Source organism: Chiloscyllium plagiosum, unplaced genomic scaffold, assembly GCF_037043375.1.
Source record: "Chiloscyllium plagiosum isolate Xiang-an unplaced genomic scaffold, Cpla_swu_hap1 HiC_scaffold_3, whole genome shotgun sequence".
NCBI lineage: Eukaryota > Metazoa > Chordata > Chondrichthyes > Orectolobiformes > Hemiscylliidae > Chiloscyllium > Chiloscyllium plagiosum.
The window spans coordinates 30206646-30230313 of NW_028270141.1; the positions used below are offsets into that span (position 1 = coordinate 30206646).

The following is a 23668-nucleotide window of genomic DNA, read 5'->3' on the forward strand; positions in this document are numbered from 1 at the left end:
AAAGTTGAAAGGATATTTGGCATAGGTATTCTGAGAGCTGGAACAGATCAATGAGCCAAATGGCTGCCTGCTGTGCTGTAATAATATTGTGATTCAGTGGTCCCGGTCCTCTTATGTGCAACCCGTCCCTTTTTAATTGGTGTCTCCTTCTCCAGAACTGATCCCAATACTCAAGAATGGAGAATAGGTCCTCAATACCCACTGTCCATATATTATTGTACTGAAGATAGCTGCAGTTTGTCACCTTCCTTTGCCTCTGCAGGACATTTGCACCCTTGGGATTTGCTTTGTCTGGAATTAGGGAGGTAACACATGATATGGGACTCTGTGTCAGGCACAGAAATAACTGCCTGTCACACTGATCATGGAATCTCCTCGATCAGCTCCCTTCTTTTCTCTTTGCTGTTCCTTTCTTCCTCACCCCTTGCCCGTTGATGTTGCCTAGTCCGTCACAGTGTCAACACCCCCATCGGTTTCCAACGCCAAAAATCAATTTGAGAGTGGTATGCTGCCACTAATATGTGTGTACCTTCTGCTCCTTATACCTTCAGGATGGTCACCCAACTAGTGTCCTGAACTCTGAATGCCTGTGGGTTCACTACCTCCTGGAACGTGAGTTGTAGCAAGTGCCCATCCTTCTTAATACTCCACAGTGACTAGCTGCTCTTTGAGTTCGGAAATCTTGAACTTCTGCTTAAACAACTGCAGGCATTTCCTGCACATGTGGCCCTTTAAGACACAGTCTGCTGAAGTTCCCACACATCACAGGAATTGCTATAGATTTCAGCTGCCTATTCATGACCTACGGAAAAGAAAATACCTTATTGTTTAATTAACACCATATAAAAGCTATTAATTTTAAGAAATGCCCCTGGTTTTACACTAATGATCTTCTAATGTTACAAATCTTTTACAATTCTTACAGAACTTAAATCCAGCTGTGAGCCAGGATTGGACAGCAGGTCTTCAGAAACTCATATTTAAAAAGGAAGAAGAAATAAGAGCAGCAGATCGTTGCAGAATTCAACTGCAACTCCCTGGAAAACCAGACAAGTTGGTATCGAGCAGATTCTAGTATTAAACATGAAGGGATTCGAGAGGCAGTGTGGTGTTGATGTACTTTTTCAAATATTGCAGCATTATCAGCTTCTACAAAAATATATATTTCCTTTTTTTTTTGAGCTGTGGGTGTGGCTGATACAGACAACTTTTATTGTCCACCATTTATTATCCACCATTTATTATCCACCCCTAATTGTCCTTGAACTGAGTGGCTTGCAAGACCATTGCAAATATTAATTAACAGTGAACAATATTGCTGTCAGTCTGGAATTGTATGTAGGCCAGACTAAGTAAGGATGGCAGATTTCCTTCACTGCAGAAACATTTGTGAACCAGATGGGTCTTCAACCTCAATCTCCCATTGTTTCATGATCAGCATTATTAAAATTAGCTTTAACTTGCAGTTATAATCAATGAATTCAAATTCCACTGTGGTGAGATTCAAACTCAAGTCCCAGAGCAGTAGTCTAGGCTTCAGGATTACAGTGGCATTACTGCTACACAACCACCTCCTATCAAAGTGTATTGAAAAATGTCTTTTAATACTAGGATTCTTAAATCTTAGTTTTTTAAAATGTGTTCCAACAATCATTTTGATTCAAAGTCCCTTGTTGAATGTTGACATCTGCCTGGACTTGCACCATTTGAAATTCAATTTTACCTTCAGATTGTCTCAGATCAACTTCCAGATATTGTGGTACATTTTCTCGAAGGGTTAGACAGTGGCTATACCAAAGGTGTATAACATATATACAACTGACTCCTTCTAACCATTTTACCTTTCTTTTGGAATTCCACGTACATCTGAAATTGCATTAAGTATGTTTTTTTTTAAATAAACCAATATATGTTAAGTTTATTTTCTGTTTTAAGTGAGGAAGTCCAAGGAGATGGATTTGACGCTCTGGTGCACAAAAACTATGAAGGTTTAAATTCTTCAATGATTGTGTACGTTTTTATTTTACATCAATTCTTATTTCTATTCCATTGCATGAAAGTAAAAATGCTCCAGTGTCAGTTGCAGAATCTGCAATGATGCTACCTACAATGTCAAGAAGAGGAGCAGAAAAAAGATTAATGATGACATTTTTTAAAAATTGGAATGATTCATGAATGACCCCATCTAATTTATATATTAGCTATATCTTCAAATGGTCTCCTTAACCTTAAACTCATATATTTCTATATCTCTGCATTTATTAAATGCTCTTTAGTATGACCAGTTGAAGACAATATTTGGAAGCATTGATCTTCTAAATAGAAATAAGCTTTGCATGTTTGGAAAGGCATGTGCCATTGGGATTAAAAAGAGTAATCCAATATTGCTGGGGCAAAAAACAAATGTAGTATGGATGTCATGATATATGTTCCAAATCGCAGAAAGCTATCTCAAGACCACACCATATGTGCAAAAAGCAATATTTAGCTCAGTACGCTGAAGAGGTGTATCTTGTCGTAGAGCACACCTTGCAGTTGTACCTAATCATTTGGATATCATATGTAAGTGATGTTGAAGCATCTTCTGTTGTTAACAGATGTCAAAGTTACTATTTTAAATTAAGGTACCATATTCAATCATTTATTATTCTAACCTTTTCAACAATTCCGAAATGGAGTTGACACCACTTTTAAGTAATAATTTTAAATGTCTGATGTGGGTTTTTTTCCAGATCTGGAAGGCCTTCATTTTTTACAGCAGTGTTTAATACATTTACTCCAACAAGCAAACTCTCCTGGATGAGTAGTTTACAAATGGCCAAATTGGCTCTTGGTAAGTTTTTATTCGCAGAATATGTGCATTGATCACCAAGTAAATGCTTCTTTTTCCCCCCTCTGCTAATACTTTTGTTTTTACAGTTAAGATCCAACTTCAAGCCTTAAAGCATAAATATCTCCATTTCAGGAATAACGGAAAGGAGATGATCACTATACAAAATTCTTTTTTTTTTTTTGAAGCTTCAGAATTAGAAAGACTTTCCTTTTTATAAAGAAGTATGTGTATTAAATAACTGGCCTCCATGTAATATCCATGTGTGTGAATATTGTGTCTCTGGTTCAATTATAAATACATATCAAAAGGTTTCAAAAAAAAGTAACTATTCAATTTTACTTCTGTTTTATTTCTTCCTTAAAATAGGGGATGAGAACCAGCTGGGTTGGTTTTGTGCAGAGGATGATGGGAAACAAGTAAAGCGCCAAAAGCACCCACTTCTTGTCAGGCACATGCCTGTGATGATGTCAAAACTGCAGGAGTTCAAGGTGAGAGTTCCAAATTCCATTTTCATAATGATTATCTGACTCCAGCTACAGACTAAATTTTAGACTTACATCCCAGTCAAATCATGTTTAATGCCCCAAAGAAACTACATTTTTGAGTTCCTAGAATCATTTGCAAAATATTATTGATGTCAAGCTTTACAATAAAGTCAAACTTGTTGAATTTGAGTATAGTGAGTAAGCAGCTTTAATAGATCAACTGTGCTTACCTTTAGACACCATCTAATACAGAACTGAGAAATAAGTAGATTGTCTTTGCGATCCTGTGTTTCTGGGACCAAATGCTTATATACTTTAGATTAGATTTTTTTTAGATTACAATACATTGTGGAAACAGGCCCTTCAGCCCAACAAGTCCACATCGACCCGCCAAAGCGCAACCCACCCATACCCCTACATTTACCCCTTTACCTAACACTACGGGCAATTTAGCATGGCCAATTCACCTGACCTGCACATCTTTGGACTGTGGGAGGAAACCGGAGAACCCGGAGGAAACCCACGCAGACACGGGGAGAACGTGCAAACTCCACACAGTCAGTCGCCTGAGGTGGGAATTGAACCCGGGTCTCTGGCGCTGTGAGGCAGCAGTGCTAACCACTGTGCCACCGTGCCGCCCACAAATTATTACTAATTATTAATTTCCACTTTGACTCTTTATAATAGAATCTGTGTTGCACTGTCACAGCCAAGCATGTTTCCAAGGCAGTATTAATGAAGAAGCCCTGAAGAAGGGCTTATGCCCGAAACGTCAATTCTCCTGTTCCCTGGATGCTGCCTGACCTGCTGCGCTTTTCCAGCAACTCATTTTCAGTATTAATGAATAGCTAACAAAACAGGCTGATTAACATTTGAAAAGTGTGACGCTGGAAAAGCACAGCTGGTCAGGCAGCATTCGAGGAGCAGGAGCATCGACATTTTGGCCATGAGCCATCATCAAGAATGTGGGAGGTGCGGGGGGAGTGGAGAGTGGAGTGGGTGGTGACAAAACTGGAGAAATCAATATTGATGCCGTGTAGTTGGACGCTCCCAAGGCGGAAGATGAGGCGTTCTTCCTCCAGGTGTCAGGTGGCTTGCATTTGGCTGTGGATGAATCCCAGGACTTGTATGTCCTTGGCAGAGATGGGGGGAAAGTTAAATTGTCAATCTCAGGGTGGTGGGGTTGTTTGGTGTGTGTGTCCCAGAGATGTTCCCTGAAACGTTCCGCAAGTTGGCGTCCTTGGAGCAACAGTGCCATGGAGAAGTCAACCTGTCTCTAAGGCTCCGTACGTAAACATGTAAGCTGTTGCTCTAATGAATTCAACTCTATTAGACTAGAAATAATATCTTAACTAATGTGCATTGATAAACAATGTGACTTTACATCTTCAATTTCAGAAACCTCTGTTCAAACTGGGTACCCCTAATCCTTGGCAACACGCAAGTTGTTCTCAAGTTCTGTGTGATTGGGGAATAAGTGTGTCCCTCTAGGGAAAGAACAAGCACTTCAAATGCTTTAAAAGAAAAAGCTCCTGTTTATCTGAATCTCTGTAAAGTTTGATTTGGAGGCAAGTTTGTGCTGGGTGATTGTGCTGTCAATTGGCTTGAATGAAAAAGCCATTGATAAAATGCCACCAATTCACTAATGCCTAATTCATGCTACACCAAAGGTCACTTTTACTCATTGGGCTGCTAAACTGGGCATACACGAGCATTTGTAGAGTAAAGAATGTGCTGAGTCATGAATTTCGAGATTGTGATCGAATATAATTCTGCTGCTGCTGAAGGCCCAGATCACCTCATGCATGCCCAGTTTTGAGGTACTGCTTTGTCTGTCCCATTTTGCATGGTAGGAGTGCCACACAACATAATGGATATCTTCAGTGTATTCTTTGCTTTAGTGCCATATTTCCAGCATCTGCAGTTTTATCTCATTTACCCATGTTCTACATAACAGTAATCAGCAGTTGGAGTGCTTACTAGGTGTTCTAAAAGTCATTTGCTGCGACTTGTACTGATTTGATTGTCATTATCACATTTTGTGAACTGCCACTAATCAAATTGCTAACTCATGGGTCTTAAGCATTGGACATACATCCTGTATTTATTGCATATTCCTGGTTTTATTTGAGAAAGCTATGGTGAGCCACCAATTTGAATACAACCTTGTGGTTTGAAACTACAGCTCCCATTAGCATTTAAAAATATCATATTTAGTGGTCATTTGGGGATCCATTCAATAGGTCTTTGTAACTGTTCCAGATTAGAACATAGAACATTACAGTGCAGTACAGGTCCATCAACCCTCAATGTTGCATCACCGTTTGTTTGATTGAAGGATTTGCTTCCTTGCTTGATAGGTGTGTCGGTTGCATTAATAATGAAAGAAACTACCACATTACATAGGACATTGAGCATCTGTTGTGTGCTTTTATTGGCCGAGAACCAGAAGGTTTTCTTACACATTCAATAACAAGATTGCTCTCACTATAAGCTGGGAACTATGCAGTCATTCTTCTAACATCACCTTTACTTGGAGTCTCCTCATTTTGGTATGCAGCTTTGTAGATTGTGTTGTGGGAAACACAGCACTTGATGAGAGTATGCCAACCAATGATCCCAATTCTGTGCAGATCATGCTCATAACATCAGTAGGCACAGGGACAATTTACATCAACGTCCAATGATTGGATTACAAAGAAGAGGCAAATCAGCCAGTATTTCTGCTTCTGCTCATATTGGAGTGATTCCCTAATGAGAAAATATGCTTTTATAAACATTGAATAAAAGCATGATAAGCAATTATCTCCCCCACCTTATGTTCTACTAAAATGAAGCACTGTGTAGTTGTGAAATGCTTTTCTAAACTTTGGCATTATATTGTTATTTAGGTAGAATGTGCTATTCATAATCCAGAACACTGTAATGCATCTGATGCACCAAACTCATTCTCTATGGAACATGGATATCTGTGGGTAAGTAAGAAACATAAGAAATAGGAGCAGAGGGAGACCACATGGTCTTCAAAGCAGCTCTGCCATTGAATATGATCATGACTGATTGATTGTTGATCTTATCTCCACTTTCTTTCCTGCTTCCCATAATTTTGCTACTGTTGAGTATGAATTGTTTAAACTGCATGTTGAGTTATAAGTAATATAATGTGTTCCCAGTGCTAGAGCAGAGAACAATGGTATTTTGTCATGCCTCACCTTTGTGATGCACCACAAAGTCCCATTGACAAAAATATTGTTTACACTTCAACTTTGCTTCTAGCCTCTCCCTAAGTCCTTCTTTGAGAAGCAACAGGATCCCAATAACCTTACTGTCCTTGGTTTCATATTCATTTCACTTTTTCAAAATCTAGTTCAGTTATGTTGGACTTAGATAAATACGACTAGTCTGTAAACAGCAAATTGGCACAACACAATTGATTTTATTTATATGGTCTGTACTTACATGCGACTTGTGTTGATTTGATTGTGGTTATCGCATTCTGTGGAATGCTACTAATCAATGGTTAATTCATGGGACCTGAGCATTAGGATTACACCCTATATTTATTGCATATTCCTACTTTTCTTTTGAGAAAGCTGTGGTGAGCCACCATCTTGAATACAAGGCCATTTCAGAAGGTGGTTAAGGTAGTTTAATGGCTGGAGATACATATACATCTGAACAGATAAGGACAGTATACTTTCTTTCCTGAAGGATAGCAATGATTAATTCAATTTAATTTCCACAGTAGGCAACAAAATTTGAACTTAAAAATTGGATTTAACATTAACTCATCAGTGGGTTTGAAGGCAGAGGTGGTATGGGGCAGTATGCTAAGTACAACTTGTGGCCTGCCTGCCAGTCAATCTCTAACTTGTCCCCACTCAATGTTCCCAGTGATGGGAGAGAGGCAGTGTACTAATTGCACAAGTGGAAGCTGGGGCTCTCACTAAGTGGCCAAGTCAACAGGTTTCCCTGCATAAACTGTTGATGGTGGGGGAAATCTCTCCTTAATTAACCCCCAGAGGCATTGGAAGTCATTCCCCTCTCCTCATGGCTTCTGAAAATTACAGACCCTGGTCCCTTTGCCAAGCCTATTCACTTGACCTACAAAATCTTTGAAAGGATAGATCCTGTGTTGAATGCCTTCTGAAGCCTCAAGTACATCATTATCAGTGACAACATGGGCACTTGTAGTCTGCTGTTCTGATCAGCAAGCAGCTGAATGCCCTGTCACAAAGGGACAGAAAGCCTACCTCCAGCCTCTTAACAGCAATGGATGCTGCAGGGCAGTTGCTGCTCTCCTGGGCAGTCTCACCTCAACTTTAGTCTAGTGGTTTGTTGTTGGAGGTTCAGTGTACAGCAACAGCAGACCCTCAAAATTCAGCCCCAAGTATTTGAATCATTAGCCTATGTCTCTGGAACACAAACCCAGTGATGTGTCACTATGCTCATGAAATTCAAAGTATAGTGAAGTGCAAAATGACACCATTACACTTGGACCAAGAGGAGCTATCAAGTTAGTCCCACTCTTCTGCTTTTCCTTATGTCGCTACATTATTGCTTTCTTTAACAGTTTGTCCATTCCCTTTTGGAAAGCTGCTATTAAATGTGTATTGAGTAATCTTTCAAGGCACTCACATCTTGACATGGAACTATACTGCCATTTCTTTGTTGTAGTTGGATTAAAATCATGGAATACCCTCTCTAACTGTGGCTAACATCCACTGGTTCAAGAAGGCAGTGATCACTGCCTTCTCAAGAGAACTTACAAAAGGGTAATGATTTAATTTTTTACTTGTTCATGAGATGTGGGCATCAGTGGCTGGACCAGCGTCTATTGCCCCTCCCTAATTGCCCGGCAATTTAAGTGGCCATCAAAGAGGACCGTTAGAGGTCAACCACATGCCTTCGGGTCTCAAGTTACATGTAGGCCAGACAAAGTAGAGATGGCAGATTTCCTTCCCTAAAGGGCATAAGTGAATCAGATCAGTTTTTACAACAATCAACATGATTGTTCTTAAGTCCTTTTTTCCTCATTGAATTTAAATTTCACAATCTGTAAGAGAGAGATTTGAACCAGTGAGCACATTACATTAACCTGGCGTTCTGGCTAAATAGTCCTGTGACATTACAATTACAATACCGCCTCCCTCAGAATGTTGGACATGCCAGCAATGCTTTTAGGCTTGACAGAATAATTAAATAAAACACCCTACCACAGGATGTATTCCAAATCTTAACCATTCATAGTATGAGGAAAATCTCTATTTAAACAATCTCGGATTCTTTCACCAGTCACCTTAAACCAGTGCAGTCTGTCCATGACCCTTCAAAGAAATAAATTGCATCATGCTTTCATGATTCCATACATCTGCTCCAAATCTCCTCTTGGTAATTCCTGTTATATGTTGAGCAACCCAGCTTCTCCAAATTACACACTGCAATCCCCTTTGCCCTGGATTTATTCCAACAGATCTTTTCTATACCCTCTCCAAAGCCTTAATACCCTTCCTGAAATACGGTGCTCAGAGTTGAACAGAATAATCCAGCTGATGCCAAATTAATGTTTTATATTGGATGGATATAACTTCCTGGTTTTTGCTTCTATTTATAAAGTTCAAGATCCCATATGTTTGATTAACTGAATTTGTTAACTTCTCCTGTCACCTACAGAGATTTGTGTACAAATAGCCCAGGTCTCTCCTCTTCAATGTCCTTTAAAATTGCATTGTTTAATATGTGGTATCTCTTTGTTTTTCTTCATATCAAAACATATTACTTCTCACTTATCTTTGTTTAATTGCATCTAGCATGTATTCACCTATTACATTAATATGCTTCAGTCCTCTTGATGTCTCTGACTATCTTCCTCAGTTTATGGCACTTCCAGGTTTTTGTATCAGTTGCACATATTGAAACTGTGTCTTTATTTCCAAGTCCAAGTTATTAATATCTATTAAAAACAGCAGTATTTCTATTTTTGAACTTTGGAAACTGTATTGCTTTTTCCAGTACAAAAAGACAGTCATTATCACAATTCTGTTTCTACCCCTTAACCAGTTTTATCCTTTGACCAATTTTGTATCAATACAGCTCATGCGCTGCTTATCATGTAGATTTTAAACAAAGCCCATAATTTGTTATGAAGCACATTGTTGGAAGTCAATAAATGCAACAGCCACTGAACTGCCCTCATTCTTTCTTTTAACTCTTCAGCAATCTCAGTTAAGTTACCCAAACACATCCCACCCTCAACAGATCCAAGCAAGCTATATTTTATTCATCCATGTTTGTCCAAATGGCTGCTAATTTTCTCTTGGATTATTGTTTTGAAAAGTATCCTCACCCTTGGTGTCCTGCAGACCCACCTGTAATTAACACGTTTACCCATCTCTTCTTCAACAACTGCAAAGCTCTGTGGCTGCTGGAGATCTAAAATAAAAGCCAAGTGCTGGAGAAACTGGTCTGGCAGCAGCTGTGGAGAGAGAAACAAAGTTCACATTTTGAGTCTGATATGACTGTTCTTCAGAGGACTGTTGCTATGTTGCTACTTTTTAATCTTCTTAAGACGTGCAAGGGAGAGCTGCATAATCTGCTGCCAAGACATGGTGAAGGCTGGCAGCGATGATTGAGCAGTGGAATATGGATGAATGCAGGAGAGATGATGTATCCTCAAAGAACTTGGCAATCTCTCATTCAGCAGAGAAATTGTCACAACTCTTCAGTTTCAGTGATCAAACTGTCAGCTTCAATGAAGAAGTACACCCTGCAGTGAATGCATTGGGTTGACCCTGGTGAGTTGTTGACAGCTCTGGATCCACTGAGTGTTAAAAGCAGAATGCAGGATTAAACAGATACAATACATGTCTACATAATCTCATTGTCTTTCCAACATCTCCAAGTAGGTCCCCACTTCAAAGCAGACCAGGAAAAATCTGAAAAAGAGTGCCACATAACTACTGTGACTACTGCCACAACTGAGGCTCCTGAATATACTTTCCACTACCCACCACCACCACTACAGCTGTCTCTTAACACCAAGCAAGTCAATTCTGTATGACGTCTCCAAGACAATCTCTTTTTCCAGACTTGTATCCACCCTCCCGGAAGCCTTGACTCGAGGAATGTTGGGCAATTAACTTTATATTCCAATGTGATCATTTCTTATTCCTGTAAACTCCAGAGAACATGGACTCATTTTGCTCAGTATCTCATCATTGTCCCTCTAATTTTCATATTTACTAAGTTCAGGGTGGCGGGGGGGGGGGAGACCTTTGTTTCACTGAGGTTGTGAACATACAGAGTAAGTTGCTAGCTGTTGCAGCAAATGTATTTTTATTGAGTTCCCTGAAACAGAGCTGGACAAGTTCCTAAGTGTGGTCGACATCACTACACATACAGATAACGGGTGAGTTCTTGGGGATGTGTTTCTGAGGCAACTGGCCTCCTGCAAATTATTTGATTGACTTCAGATGTTCGGCAGGAATTTCCAAGTTTTTTTTAATCCCTTCCATTTCCTCATGTGGTGTTTGATTTCTGCTGGGAAATTGGAAGGCTGGCATGAAGGGATGAGGTAGATGAAGATCACTGTGTTCAAAAATGACACGTGACTGTTTGTTTAATAGAGTGAAGCAGCTGATTTTTTTTTCCATCTTTGGTTTCATAAATAATATGTGATTTGAACGGTCTTCCTTGGGATCTTCACCTGCTCTGCCCTTTGTCTCATATTCTCTCCCTTGTTATTACAAAATTAGTAGCAATCAAGAGCCAGCATATACAGTACTTTAGTTCATACTTAATTCAAAACTGATGAGTGCTGTGCACATATTTCTCAAATATTTTTCTTGCTTATTCCATGAAAAGGTTCACGTCCTCTCTGAATGATCATAATCCTCTGATTAGCATTCATGTATAATATTCCAGTCCACTGTCTCCTGTATCAGCCCTGAGCCACTGCCAACTTCTTTTCAAATGACTGCAATGAACATTTGCCCCTGAGAACTGGAATGATTTTACACAAATCTATTTCAGAGAATCATAGAATCTCTACAGTGTGGAAACAGGCCCTTTGGCCCAACACATCCACACCGACCCTCCGAAGAGTATTCCACCCAGACCCATAGCCCCTATTGCTCTACATTTACCCCTAACTAATGCACCTCACCTACACATCCCTGAACACTGTGGGCAATTTAGTGTGGCCAATTCACCTAACCTTCACATCGATTGGGTTATGGGTGAACCCGGAGGAAACCCACACAGACATAGGGAGGAGGTGCGAACTCCACACAGACCGTTGTTCGAGGCTGGAATTGAACCCAGGTCACTGGCGCTGTGCCAGGTGTGATCTTCCAAATGCTTAGCGAAGTCAAATAAAAACTGCATAGTAGGATTGATTGTTCACCCAAAACTTGCAAACAAAATACTTATCTTTTAAACCTCAATTATTGCCTTTGGCAAATATTGTACTGCATACTAACCTGAACAAACTTTGTGCACCAATACCATTTTCACAGTTGTTAGTGATGTAGTTATAGTACAGAAATAAGACTTTGGTGATCAACCTGTTTCCTAAATTACCTTGTATTACTGAACAAACCAGTTCAGGGATATCATAAAAAACTTCTGGAGCAGGTGGGACTTGAACCTGGGCCTTCTGTCCCAGAAGCAGAAACACTACCACTGCACTCCCTGTTGAATTCTAACATTATGCCGTATATTGTGCTGGCATGTAGAATATTTCTTAAATTAATATTCAAAAGTGCATGTAACGCAATAACTTATGGAGGTACTTAATGCCAAATTGCTTTGTCTTCTTTATAGTCTTTACAAGATGTTTAACAAGGAACTTGGAAGTTGCATTCATCTGATGAGGTCAATCAATGCAGAAAATACCCAGCAACTTCAAAATAAAATTTAGGAATATTTCAAAGAGCGCCAAGTATTAAAACGTGCAGTTAACAGATTGTTCACCTTTTCTGTCATCTCCACTGTGTCAAGTTCACCTCAGCTGTCTTGTTCCTGTCTGCCTTTACACGTCTTGGATGTTTCATCAAACTTGATTTATTTCATATTGCCTTTCCACTGATTTCTGAAGTTTGTTTTGTAATGATTTGTAAGTAGCATATAAAATTATGAAGACAGTCAGATTTGCATATGTCTTGCACTTCTGTTTTACTGAGCAGATTGGAAGTTGTACCAATCAAATGGGCCAGATCACTATAGTCACACTACACAATTCCAATGCAAAAGTAATTGAATGCTTCAATGTTGAGTCCCGTATACTGGCCATGGCGTATGTCCCAGAAGATGACAAGCCAGAAGAATCTGATGTCTTTTCTGACTCCGAATCTATGAGTACAAAGTCCACTGAAACTCCAACCATCTGTCTTGGCATGGAAGAAGGAAGGTAAGATATACAATGGAAAAAATCCAGTAATTGACTATAAGATTAACTAGATATATAACTGCAGTATGTATTATGTTTATGCTATGTTTTTCAGTTAAACAGAAAAAACAATGTAAATCAATAAAAATGGGATTTCAACATAGTAGTGGATTCATTCAGTAGCAATATCATATTGTAAGCAATATCAATTGTACGCAGCTTTAAAACGATAAGAAAATATAGTGTTAATTCAGTAGCCTGTAGTAATATTATGAGTGTAACTGATGTCACTATTGGATAAATCAGACCCCGGACTAAAATCTGGCTTAATACATCTGGCTTATTTTGTTTTCTTTTATATTTAATGATGTGGTTGCTGAAATGGAAACACACAGTGCTACAGATCTGGTTTTAACAATCAAAACAAAAGTGCATAGCACAAAATAAATGAAGATTAAGAAGAATAAAGCAAGTTCTTTACACACAACACAATTTGAAAGATTTTGAAATACTCTGCTAAAATACAATCTCATCTATGCAAATGCCATCACTTTACAGTACTCAACTACCAACAAGAGTTCCATCTCAGTCACATCTCGAGGTTTGCCTTAACTGTTTCTCTCAACTCTCTTCCTTGAGAGTTAGATGGCCTTTTCTTTTATTTTTCAGGATTAGACTGGTGCTGGAAAAGCACAGCAGTTCAGGCAGCATCCGAGGAGCAGGAAAATCAACGTTTCGGGCAAAAAGCCCTTCATCAGGAATACAGGCAGAGTGCCTGAAGGGTGGAGAGATAAATGAGAGGAGGGTGGGGGTGGGGAGAAAGTAGCATAGAGTATAATAGGTGAGTGGGGGTGGGGATCAAGGTTATAGGTTGGGGGGAGGGTAGCAAAGAGTACAGTGGGTGGATGGGGGTGGAATGAAGGTGATAGGTCAGAGAGGAGGGTGGAGTGGATAGGTGGAAAAGAAGATAGGCAGGTAGGACAGGTCATGGGGACAGTGCTGAGCTGGAAGTTTGGAACTGGGGTGAGGTGGGCGAAGGGGAAATGAGGAAACTGGTGAAGTCATAAAACTAAGCTTAAACTTTCTTAGCTTCAAATAACTCTTTTGGGATTTGAACTGAGCCCTTCTGGCCTGGAATTTTCAACCAAATCCCCATGCATTGAGATTCTGAAAGGACTGCTTTCTCAAGGAAAAACTATTCTTAGATCTGACTACAACTAGGTCTTCGGCAAACTGAAATCAAAACCTTTCCAATCTATGGGACTTTCTCCGAAGCAAAAAAATTTTGCGTCGCTGCAATAATTTGGGAAACCTGCTGCTCAATGCACTCCCTGATTGGGAGTTAGATCGACCAGAAGAGTTGTCGCTGGGCTGCTGTTCCGTGATTTCCAATAGGTGTTGCACCAATATATTTGGCTCCCTTTGGTTTGCATGTATGCTCTGGAATGTCTGCAGGACGAGATGGTGAGGAGAAATCCCTGCCATGTAGCAACAGAATATCCATAGGTGTTAAAATTTTAACAATAATACATGATCTTCTGACCCTAAAGAGGTGTAATCACAGATTGGTACACTTGTAAAGCAGATAATAACTTGTCTCAGCCTTTTTGCCGTTGTGTCAAAGTCCTGTAGTCATGTGCCTTTAATCAGGAATAAAATATTCTCAGCCAAAGTAACCCATGAAATCCAAACTGTGGCACAAAAGGCTTTTGTACAAACAGTCCTTGAACACTGGAGCTTTGTTTTGACTAGATCCTTCCCATCTCATCTGAAGCTCTTTGACATAGTTTAGTGTAAATATGTGAGACCATAGATACCACTTAGTCTTCGGTGATATATATACTTTCTCAGAGAGTGGCACATTTTCTAACCAAAGCTGTAAATGAATACCTTTTATCTCTGTTCAAGCACTTTTTGTTTATTCCTTTCACGCATTTTGTTGCAGAAAGTCTTCATTGTTTTAATGTAACACTTTTTTAAGCTAAGTATTGAATTTTCATCTTGTGTTGTGATCTGTTGGAAGATTATAAAACATGGCACCGACTATTTTCATGGTGTTGTGTCAAAATTCCCCATGATTATTGTATTTGAATGAGGAGGTATTTATTTCTTACTCTTGGAATGAGAGAGTCAATTTTAAGTTGCCCAGTAGCAAGTTTTTAGCAAATAAAAATATAAAGGTTTGTTTACTTTTCAAATCCTTGCCCTGGAGGCTATTAAAGAAACTATGTCTCACTCTCACTGTCACACACCAAAACCAGCTGCAGATGTAGATGTAAACAATACCGATAAAACAAAATGGAATTGAGGTCAGTCCACATTTTAATGCAGGCCTGCTGTTGTTTTATTGTCTTGTTTGAAGTGAAGGCTTTGAAATTGTAGAGCTGCCTTGGCAGTTGATATTATTTCTTTACCTGTTCTGGCAGAGGTTCATTTCATAGTTAAGCTTGAAGATGGAATGAGATGGGGGAGAGAGAAGGGCATTATTTCTTTCTCAAGAAGTTGGGAGGAGGCACATTAGCTACCCAATTGCTGCAGCAACCCAAAAGCCTTTTACCAAACTCCTTCCTACCCTATAGTCAGCTTCCACAACAGTTTGCGACATTTTAAAGTCTGGAGTAAAAACAATCTCTGCATCATGTGACTTGGAGAAAATGCCAAGTCATCCTCCAAATAAAGCAAAGAAGCAATTCAAACTGTGGTATGTTATCCATTCTCACATCTGCTGTGATGGTTGTAAACTCCTTAACGTTTCTTATTGCTCAGAGAGCTGGTACAGACACAAATGGGCCAAATGGCCTCTTCTGCACCATAACAATTACATGACTGTGCTTATCAGTTAAATGACTTTGTGTTTGAAATAAGGTTAATGAAGTTGACAGTGCCTTTATATTTGTAATGTGGAGGTGCTGGTGTTGGACTGGGGTGGACAAAGTTAAAAATCACGTGACACCAGGTTATAGTCCAACAGGTTTATTTGAAAATACAAGCTTTCGGAGTGCTGCTCCTTTGTCAGGTAACCAGTGGGGCAGGTTCATAGGACACAGAATTTATAGTAAAAGAGCAAAGTGTTATACAACTGATGTGATGTATTGAACAAACCTAGATTCCTATTATGTCTTTAATCACATTGAATGGGGATGTAGGTTTTGATTGATTACTATGTTAAATCCCAGAATTTCTTTCAAGTCACAGTTCCAAGACAACTTAAGGATTTATCTGGATAAAAAAAAGTGATATCTCAGCTCAGACAATACATTAAAGGTGTGAGGTTAGAGTCTGTCTGTATTCCAACCTTGAGTCAGACTGGTTCTGTTTTTAAAGTAAGAATTTCTAAAATGTCACATGGACTGACTGCCTACAGATTGTGTACTTTTTGAACAAAATAGAATGTATCTGCAAATGCAAATCCACCCCATAGACTTATGTGTGTGTGCATGTGTATGTGCACAAGTGTGACAGAGTATATGTCTGTGAGAGGGTGTATGTGAGAGAGAGCGGGTCTGTGTGAGTATGTCAGTGTGATGAGTGTGTGTGTGTGAGACTGTATAAGAGTGTATAGTGTCTTGGGGTCACGCGTAGTGTGAGATGAACCCAAGATCCCAGTTGAGACCACCCTCATGGGTACTGAACTTGTCTGTTAGCCACTGGCGCGCTCACACACACAGTGCACACCCTCTCACAGGTATATACTCTGTCACATTTGCGGACACACACTCCATCAAGCACGTGCGGACACACACTCCCTCTCTCCCACACATGCACGCACACACACACATATAAGTCTATGGGGTGGATTTGCATTTGCAGATTTGCTTTAGGTTTTGCCCTGTGTTAGTCTTTCGGGAGCCATTATTTTACCAGTATGTGTCAGAGAACAGATGATTGGTGCCCTTCTGGATGACGATAAGAGAGCTTTTGTATTGTGAAACGTTACAATCAGAGCTAATTAAAGACATTAGCTCACGTTCAGTTTAGAATAAACAAGAATTGATTTTTGATTAGAGAATATCTGTGGATTGGAAAACATTTTGTTGCCTTTCACCCTCCAGACAATACCAATATGGGAGGCAATGACCCAGTGGTATTATCGCTGGATTGTTAATCCTGAGACTCAGATGATGATCTGGGGTCCCAGGTTTGAATCCTACTAGGGTAAATGGTGGATTTTGAATTCAATTTTAAGAATCTGGAATTAGAAATCTAATAATAACCAACAATCTGTTGTCAATTGTCAGAAAAACCTATCTAGGAGGGAATCATCCTTACCTGATCTGGGCAATAAATGCTGGCCTGGCTAATCTTCATCCCATGAATGATTTTTTTTTTTAAAAGACCAGGAATTGAAAGAAACAGTTAAGTTTCTCGAATTTTTGAGAATCTCTGTTGTTTGAGTACTATAAACCTATGGAATTGGGATAGATAGGATATTGTTCTGTTGTGTGTTCTGAAATCTTTCAAATTGTGTTATTTGTAAATAGCTTGTTTTTTTTTTTCAAATGTAATCTTGATGTCTTTTGTGTAATATATTTATGTCTTATTGTTAAAACCAGCATTGAACCCTTATGTTTTAGTGAAAGACCACCCATCAAATAAAAATACAAACCATGATCTGTGAAGCTGGATTTCAATCAGGAATCTGACTTGTCATCAGCTGTGAACATAAGACAAACAGTACAATGGCATTTGAAATAAGATGTTTAGAAAATTTCAATTCTTGATGCACTATGCCACAACATGACAGACAAACTACTCTTTGAAGGGTCGACTGTCCTGATGGAATACTTATCCCTTTTCATCTAAAATCAGATTAGAGAATCATGAACATTTTCTTTCTTTGGTGAAGTGGCTTACATTTGTTCCTTGCCCACTTCTGGTACTGTAATACTGCCCTTGTGTGACCCAGAACAGCGCAGCTCCAGTGTGGAACAATAGTTATAATCATTTTGCAAATATAAACACTTTGGTTGGATTTTCTGATATTTATGGTTAAGGAAGGCAGATTGGGATATGAGTGGTCAGCTGTCATGCCTACCTTATTATAAGATACAGTGATACAAGGCCATTTAAACTATCAATTCTAAACCACCATTCAATATTTAAAGAAGCTCTTACTATCCCTCTTCATGTTACTTGCTTATTTACCTTCAGAGTTTATTTTCTGTTAGTTTTGGCAATCTTTTATTGGTTTTTCAAACTCTACCTATTCTCTGGCTTACCCCGGTCTTTGTCACATTGCATATCTATTCGCTAAATTGATACTATCTTCACTTTCCTTGGTTAAGTATGGTTGACTTATCACCTTCCTAGAATCCTTTTTCCTCACTGGGATGCATCTTTGTTATAAATCATGAACTATTTTCTCAAACATCATCTGTTGTTCCTCAACTGTCTTTACTGCTAAACCTTCCCAGTGCAGTCCAGCCAATTCTACTCTCATTCTCATGTAAGATCCCAGCTTTGATCTCATAACTATGACTCTATAATGGCTATCAGGTCTATATTTATGTTTGGCACAATTGTTTCCTACCTAAGCCAGTCACTCTCAAACTGAATGCTAAATTCTGCCATGTTGTGGTTCATTTCCGAGGGGTTTTTTACTTTGAAATTATTGAGTCAACCTGTCTCATTTCATCAGATCTAAAATAGCCTGATCCCTGGTTGGATCCACAGTGTTTTAGATTAGATTCCCTGCAGTGTGGAAACAGGCCCTTTGGCCCAACAAGTCCACACCTACCCTCTGAAGAGTAACCCACCCAGACCCATCCCCCTACCCTATATTTACCCCTGGCTAATGCACATAATGCTATGGGCAATTTAGCATGGTCAATTCACCTGGTCTGCAAATTTTTGGATTGTGGGAGGAAACCGGAGCACCCGAAGGGAATCCGCGCAGATACGGGGAGAATGTGCAAACTCCACACAGTCAGTCGCCCGAGGCAGGAACTGAACCGAGGTCCCTGGCGCAGTGCTAACCACTGAGCCACCGTGCCACCCCTGCCACCACCACCGTCACTGTGCCTCCCCCCGCTACCATGCCACTTGTTCAAGAAAACTGTCCCAAATACACTGAACTCTTTCTCATGGCTTCCTCTGGCAATTTAATTTTCCAATCTGCATGGTGATTAAAGTCACCCATGATTAACATCCGGTACTACCTTTTTTAAAATGCCCTCTCCTAAGTTAATATCTGTACTACAAAAGCTCATGTTTGGATTTTACACACTGCTCCCAGTAATGTCATCTTCCCCTTGTTATTTCTTTCTTCAACCCATATGGATTCTACATCTTCTGATCCAAGATCAATTCTTGCTTTAGTACATATTACACCTATACTAACAGTGCTACCTCATCACCTTTTTCTTCCTGCCTGACATTTTGAAAAGTCACAAAGCCCTGAATATTTAATTTGCAGCTTTAATCTCCTTGTAACCATGTCTGCATAATGGCTGTAAGATTATTCCCATCAACCTTTATTTCTGCTGTTAATTTACCTATTTTATTCCGAATAGTGCATGCAATTAACTAAGCAGATAAGTGATGGCCTAGTGGTATTATTGCTAAACTATTAATTCAGAAACTCAGCTACTATTCTAGGGATCCAGGTTCAAAGCCCGCCATGGCAGATGGTGGAACTTTAATTCAAGAAAGAATCCAGAATTAAGAATGTAACGATGACAATGGAATCATTGTCGATTGTTGGAAAACCCATCTGGTTCACTAATATCCTTTTAGGGAAGGAAGTCTGCCCTTCTCACCCTGGTCTAGACTTTGTGAATCCAGACCCACAGCAATGTGATTAAGTAAAAACTGCCCTTTGGGCAATTAGGGATGGGCAATAAATGCTGGCCTAGCCAGAGATGCTCGCATCCCCCCTCCCCCCCCCCCCCCCCCCCCCCCCGAGTAAATTTTAAAAAGTAGAGAGCTATTTATTTTGCAGTTTTAAAAACTTGAACCCCTTTGACTCTATTTGCTGTAGTTAAAAAGTATTTGTACACTCTGTCCCTCTCTGGGTATCATTGTTTAAATAGCTGTCCTGCAATGCCATCATCACCTTTGCTTTGTAAGCCTTTGTAGCCCCTCTCCAGAATTCTACATTCCTCGATTTAATTTAAAGACCGCCCTCTCAGCATGGTGAAGTCGTCAGCCAATTAGCAGTGCAATGGGTGATGGGTCCACCAATCAAGAAACTGTGCTAGGATGTCATATAGCCGAGATGTACTGTGAATGAACAAGAAGTCAAAAAGTCACAGAGTATTACAGACCCTTTGGTCCAACTCGTCCTCGCCGATCAGATATCCTGAACTGATGTAGTCCCATCTGCATGAAAATGTTGCCCCTCAGATCCCTTTTAAGTCTTTTCCATCTCGTCTTAAACATATACCTTCTGGTTTTGGACTTGCCTAGCCTTGGAAAAAGACCTTGGCTATTCACCCTATCCATGCCCCTCATAATTTTTTTAAAACCTCTATAAGGTCACCCCTCGTCCATGGCAACCATGGTCACTTGCCTCTCAACCTTTCCTCACTACTTGTGTCAGGCTCAAAACAGTGAAGAAGTGAAATCTGAAAATATGGAAATACTGCCACCATCACCAGTAGACATACAGTGATGGCCTTGGTGGCTGATATTTTCTTTCCCAGCAGTGCTTTCACCTCATATCTCTCATAAACCACTTCCAAAGCTTCCGCTTCAGAGATGCAAAACTGGAGCAGGCAATGAAAAATTGCATACATTTGGGTTTTTAAACAAGCTCCTCTTATTTCTGTCAATAACATTTAAGCTAGCAATAAAGACAGTGGCTGAGAATCTGACAAAGTCTGCCAGCATCTGTGGAGGGAGAAACAGTTACCGTTTTGAGTTGACATGACTCTTCTTCAGAACATAGGTAGCAAATGGTGTTTTTTTTAAATCCTGTGTTAACCTAGTAGGATGGGATGCAAGCATAGCAGAAACTGAGGATTACCAGAGTGAAAGACAAAGGGAATACTGATGGTGGTAACGGAGAGATAAAGTATGTTAAATAGGTTCAAAGCCATTAAGACAACTGGATGTGGCCATATTGAAGATGAGAGTCATAGAGATCGACCCAACTTGTCCATGCTGACCAGATATCCCAACCTAATCTAGTCCCATTTGCCAGCACTTTGCCCATATCCCTCTAAACTCTTCCTATTCATATACTCATCCAGATGCCTTTTAAATGCTGCAATTGTACCAGCCTCCACCTCTTCCGCTGACAGCTCATTCCATACACGCACCACCCTCTGCATGAAAAAGTTGCCCTTTAGGTCCCTTTTATATCCTTCCTCTCTCACCCTAAACCTATGCTCTCTAGTTCTGGACTCCCCCACCCCAGGGAAGAGAGTTTGTCTATTTATCCTATCCATGCACCTCATGATTTTATAAACCTTTTTGAGGTCACCCCTCAGCCTCCGATGCTCCAGGGAAAACAGCCCCAGCCTGTTCAACCTCTCCCTATAGCTCAAATCTTCCAGCCCTAGCAACATCCTTGTAAACTGGGTTGTAATCAAAATGAAAGTTAGAAGTCATGTTTTGAATCTGTTAAATTTAAGATAGTATTAGAGAACTTCATGAAAATGTGAAACATTCTCACAGTTGCTCTGACAGATGCATGCTGATTTTCAGCAATATAACTGAAAAGAAAGAGCTCAGCATGTGAATGGAAACCAATATAGACAGCATGGTGTAAATCTTGACTTCATAAAATAGTGTAATACAGGCAATAAGGTCAGCAGCCTATTTTATATTTCCCTCATTGATTTCAAGACGATAAAATCAGATGCATAAAATGAGTTGCTGACCCGTTATAACCCAATTAGACTATCACACAAAGTCAAGATATACACAAATAAATTCCACTAAGTCATACTGGAACCATGTGTTTCATTGGATGCCCTTTCATTTGTGGCATGAGATGCAGTTGATAGCACGTACAATTATGATATCTTTGTTTATCCTACTGCAGCATTTCTGTGTACAAGAGTAATCAGGCTTCGAAAAAGGTTCGATTGCAGCATTTCTTTACTCCGGATAGATCAACAGTGGTGAGCCTCGGATACAAGTTACAATGCCTCTATGCTGGACTTGTTAATGGAAATATTGCTGTCTACACCAAGGCTGAAGGTGCGTAGACATCATCTATTTATTATGAATCCCTCAGAATTTAATTGCAACGTTTTCTTAAATCTTTTAGTATGTCTGTTTCCATTTTCCTCCACATTAATGTGCTTCGTAAACGTGGAAGCACACCAGAACACACACAATCGATTTTCCCTTGGAGCTTCACACCATTCATCTAGATTTATTTTTATACAATAAAGTAGAAGTAAAATGACCAGTTGAAACATCAATGTGGGTCGAAATTAAGAACTTTAACTGGACATAATCCACCTTGAACTTCTGGACAACATTGTTATTAAATTTCAAAATCTATACTCAGTAAAGTTGTGCATATGGTTAACAACTAGCAATGTTGTTCATCAGAAACTTAAAAAATGGTCTATTCTTCTAACGTTTAACACAAGCTGAGGGACTTGAACGAGAAGCTTTTGCCCAAGAAACCGTGCTTTTAATTTTTTTAGTGGTTTTAGTAAACTTTGTTTTAAAATGACTGTTACAATAAAAGTTCCATATTTTTAACCCAATGGGCTACAAACCTAGCTCTTCCCACCTTATTTTTAAATGAATTTAGTGAAAAAATGAGATACTAAGAGGCGGTGGTGCCAGATTTCCGCTAGACTCAATCACCACAGCATTAGGCTGAAGTGAACACATTGTTAACTCCCCAATGACTCTGGCCACATTCCCTCAGTTATACAGTAGATAATGGAAACTGCTTGGGTCTTGTTTCAGCCAGCAAGCCACAAAATAACAAACACCTGGCTGCTGCAACCCCGAGAGCTACAGCAGTACACAAACATCTTTTCCCAGAGCACCAGGTGGTAGTTCCACCCACTCAGCATCCATCAAATCATGAATCTGTAAATAGAGTTGAGTTCACATCAAGGCATGCATAAAGCCCACCACCCCCATACACTTGGGGCAATTGTGGAAAGGATGACTGAGTCATATAGCACAGAAGGAGTCTGTTTGGCCCTTTGAGCCTATGCTCAATTTTTGAAAGAGCTATCCTATTAGACCAACTCTTTTCCTGTAGTCCTGCAAATGTTTTCTTTAAGTATTTGTCCAATTCCCCTTGGAAAGTTGTGATTTAATTTGCTTCCAACACCCTTCCAGGTATTACATTCCAGACCACAACAAGAAAAATGAATATGGTCCTTTTCCATTCGTTTTGCAAAAGTCTTGGCTAATGCTCTCCTCTAACCTGTGTGAGCCAAAGGATGGTCCAGATTATCCATAAAAGTTCAATGGAACCTTCTATCAATGGATCCCAATATGTCTTCACCCTTCCACATTAACTCCAATGGTTCTTTTTCTTGACATCAGTGGTTGTTTAGTCAGGAGGGGGGGGGGTTTAAAATTTCCTTTCACAATAGATGCTTTCTTGATTCTTTATACAATTTGAAGATTGGCAGCTGAAGCTTTACATTTCAATACTCAGCATTGCCCTTTTAAACCTCCCTCTATCCCACTCTACTTTCTCTGCTAAATATTCACTTGCCAACATGTGAAACCATCTATAACACCAATTAGTAACAAGTTACAGGCAGGTTTGTGTGAAGACTACTAATTATTAAAGGTTATATTGAGACTGCCTAAAATTCATGCACCTTGTTGCATTCATAATGAGAAAAGCATGCTTCCATTTGGAGCAATTGAACCAGTTAATAGTTGCTGAAGGAAATTTCGGTTCAGCCAAGTGTCTGCACTTTTAGTTCCATTGTTGCTATTATTTGAGCATGAGATTCAAACTCCCAAGCATTCAATAGTAATGTTATGTCACAGAGACTGTTCTTAGGATATGAGTGGAAGGTAACA

General features: G+C 39.6%; 1 protein-coding gene across 4 annotated transcripts in view; it reads left to right on the forward strand.

Moving 5' to 3' along the window:
- Positions 1–23668, forward strand: part of arhgef10 (Rho guanine nucleotide exchange factor 10) — a 279666-nt gene that overhangs the window by 183756 nt on the left and 72242 nt on the right. For 3 of the 4 annotated variants that reach the window (XM_087978293.1, XM_087978304.1, XM_087978296.1), the window contains 7 exons: positions 926–1053; positions 1936–2010; positions 2733–2833; positions 3200–3321; positions 6210–6293; positions 12504–12727; positions 21696–21853. In XM_087978293.1, coding sequence (XP_087834419.1) covers positions 926–1053; positions 1936–2010; positions 2733–2833; positions 3200–3321; positions 6210–6293; positions 12504–12727; positions 21696–21853 — 892 coding nt within the window. The remainder of the gene's footprint in view (positions 1–925; positions 1054–1935; positions 2011–2732; positions 2834–3199; positions 3322–6209; positions 6294–12503; positions 12728–21695; positions 21854–23668) is intronic. The other variant, XM_043679118.2, reaches the window with a different exon arrangement.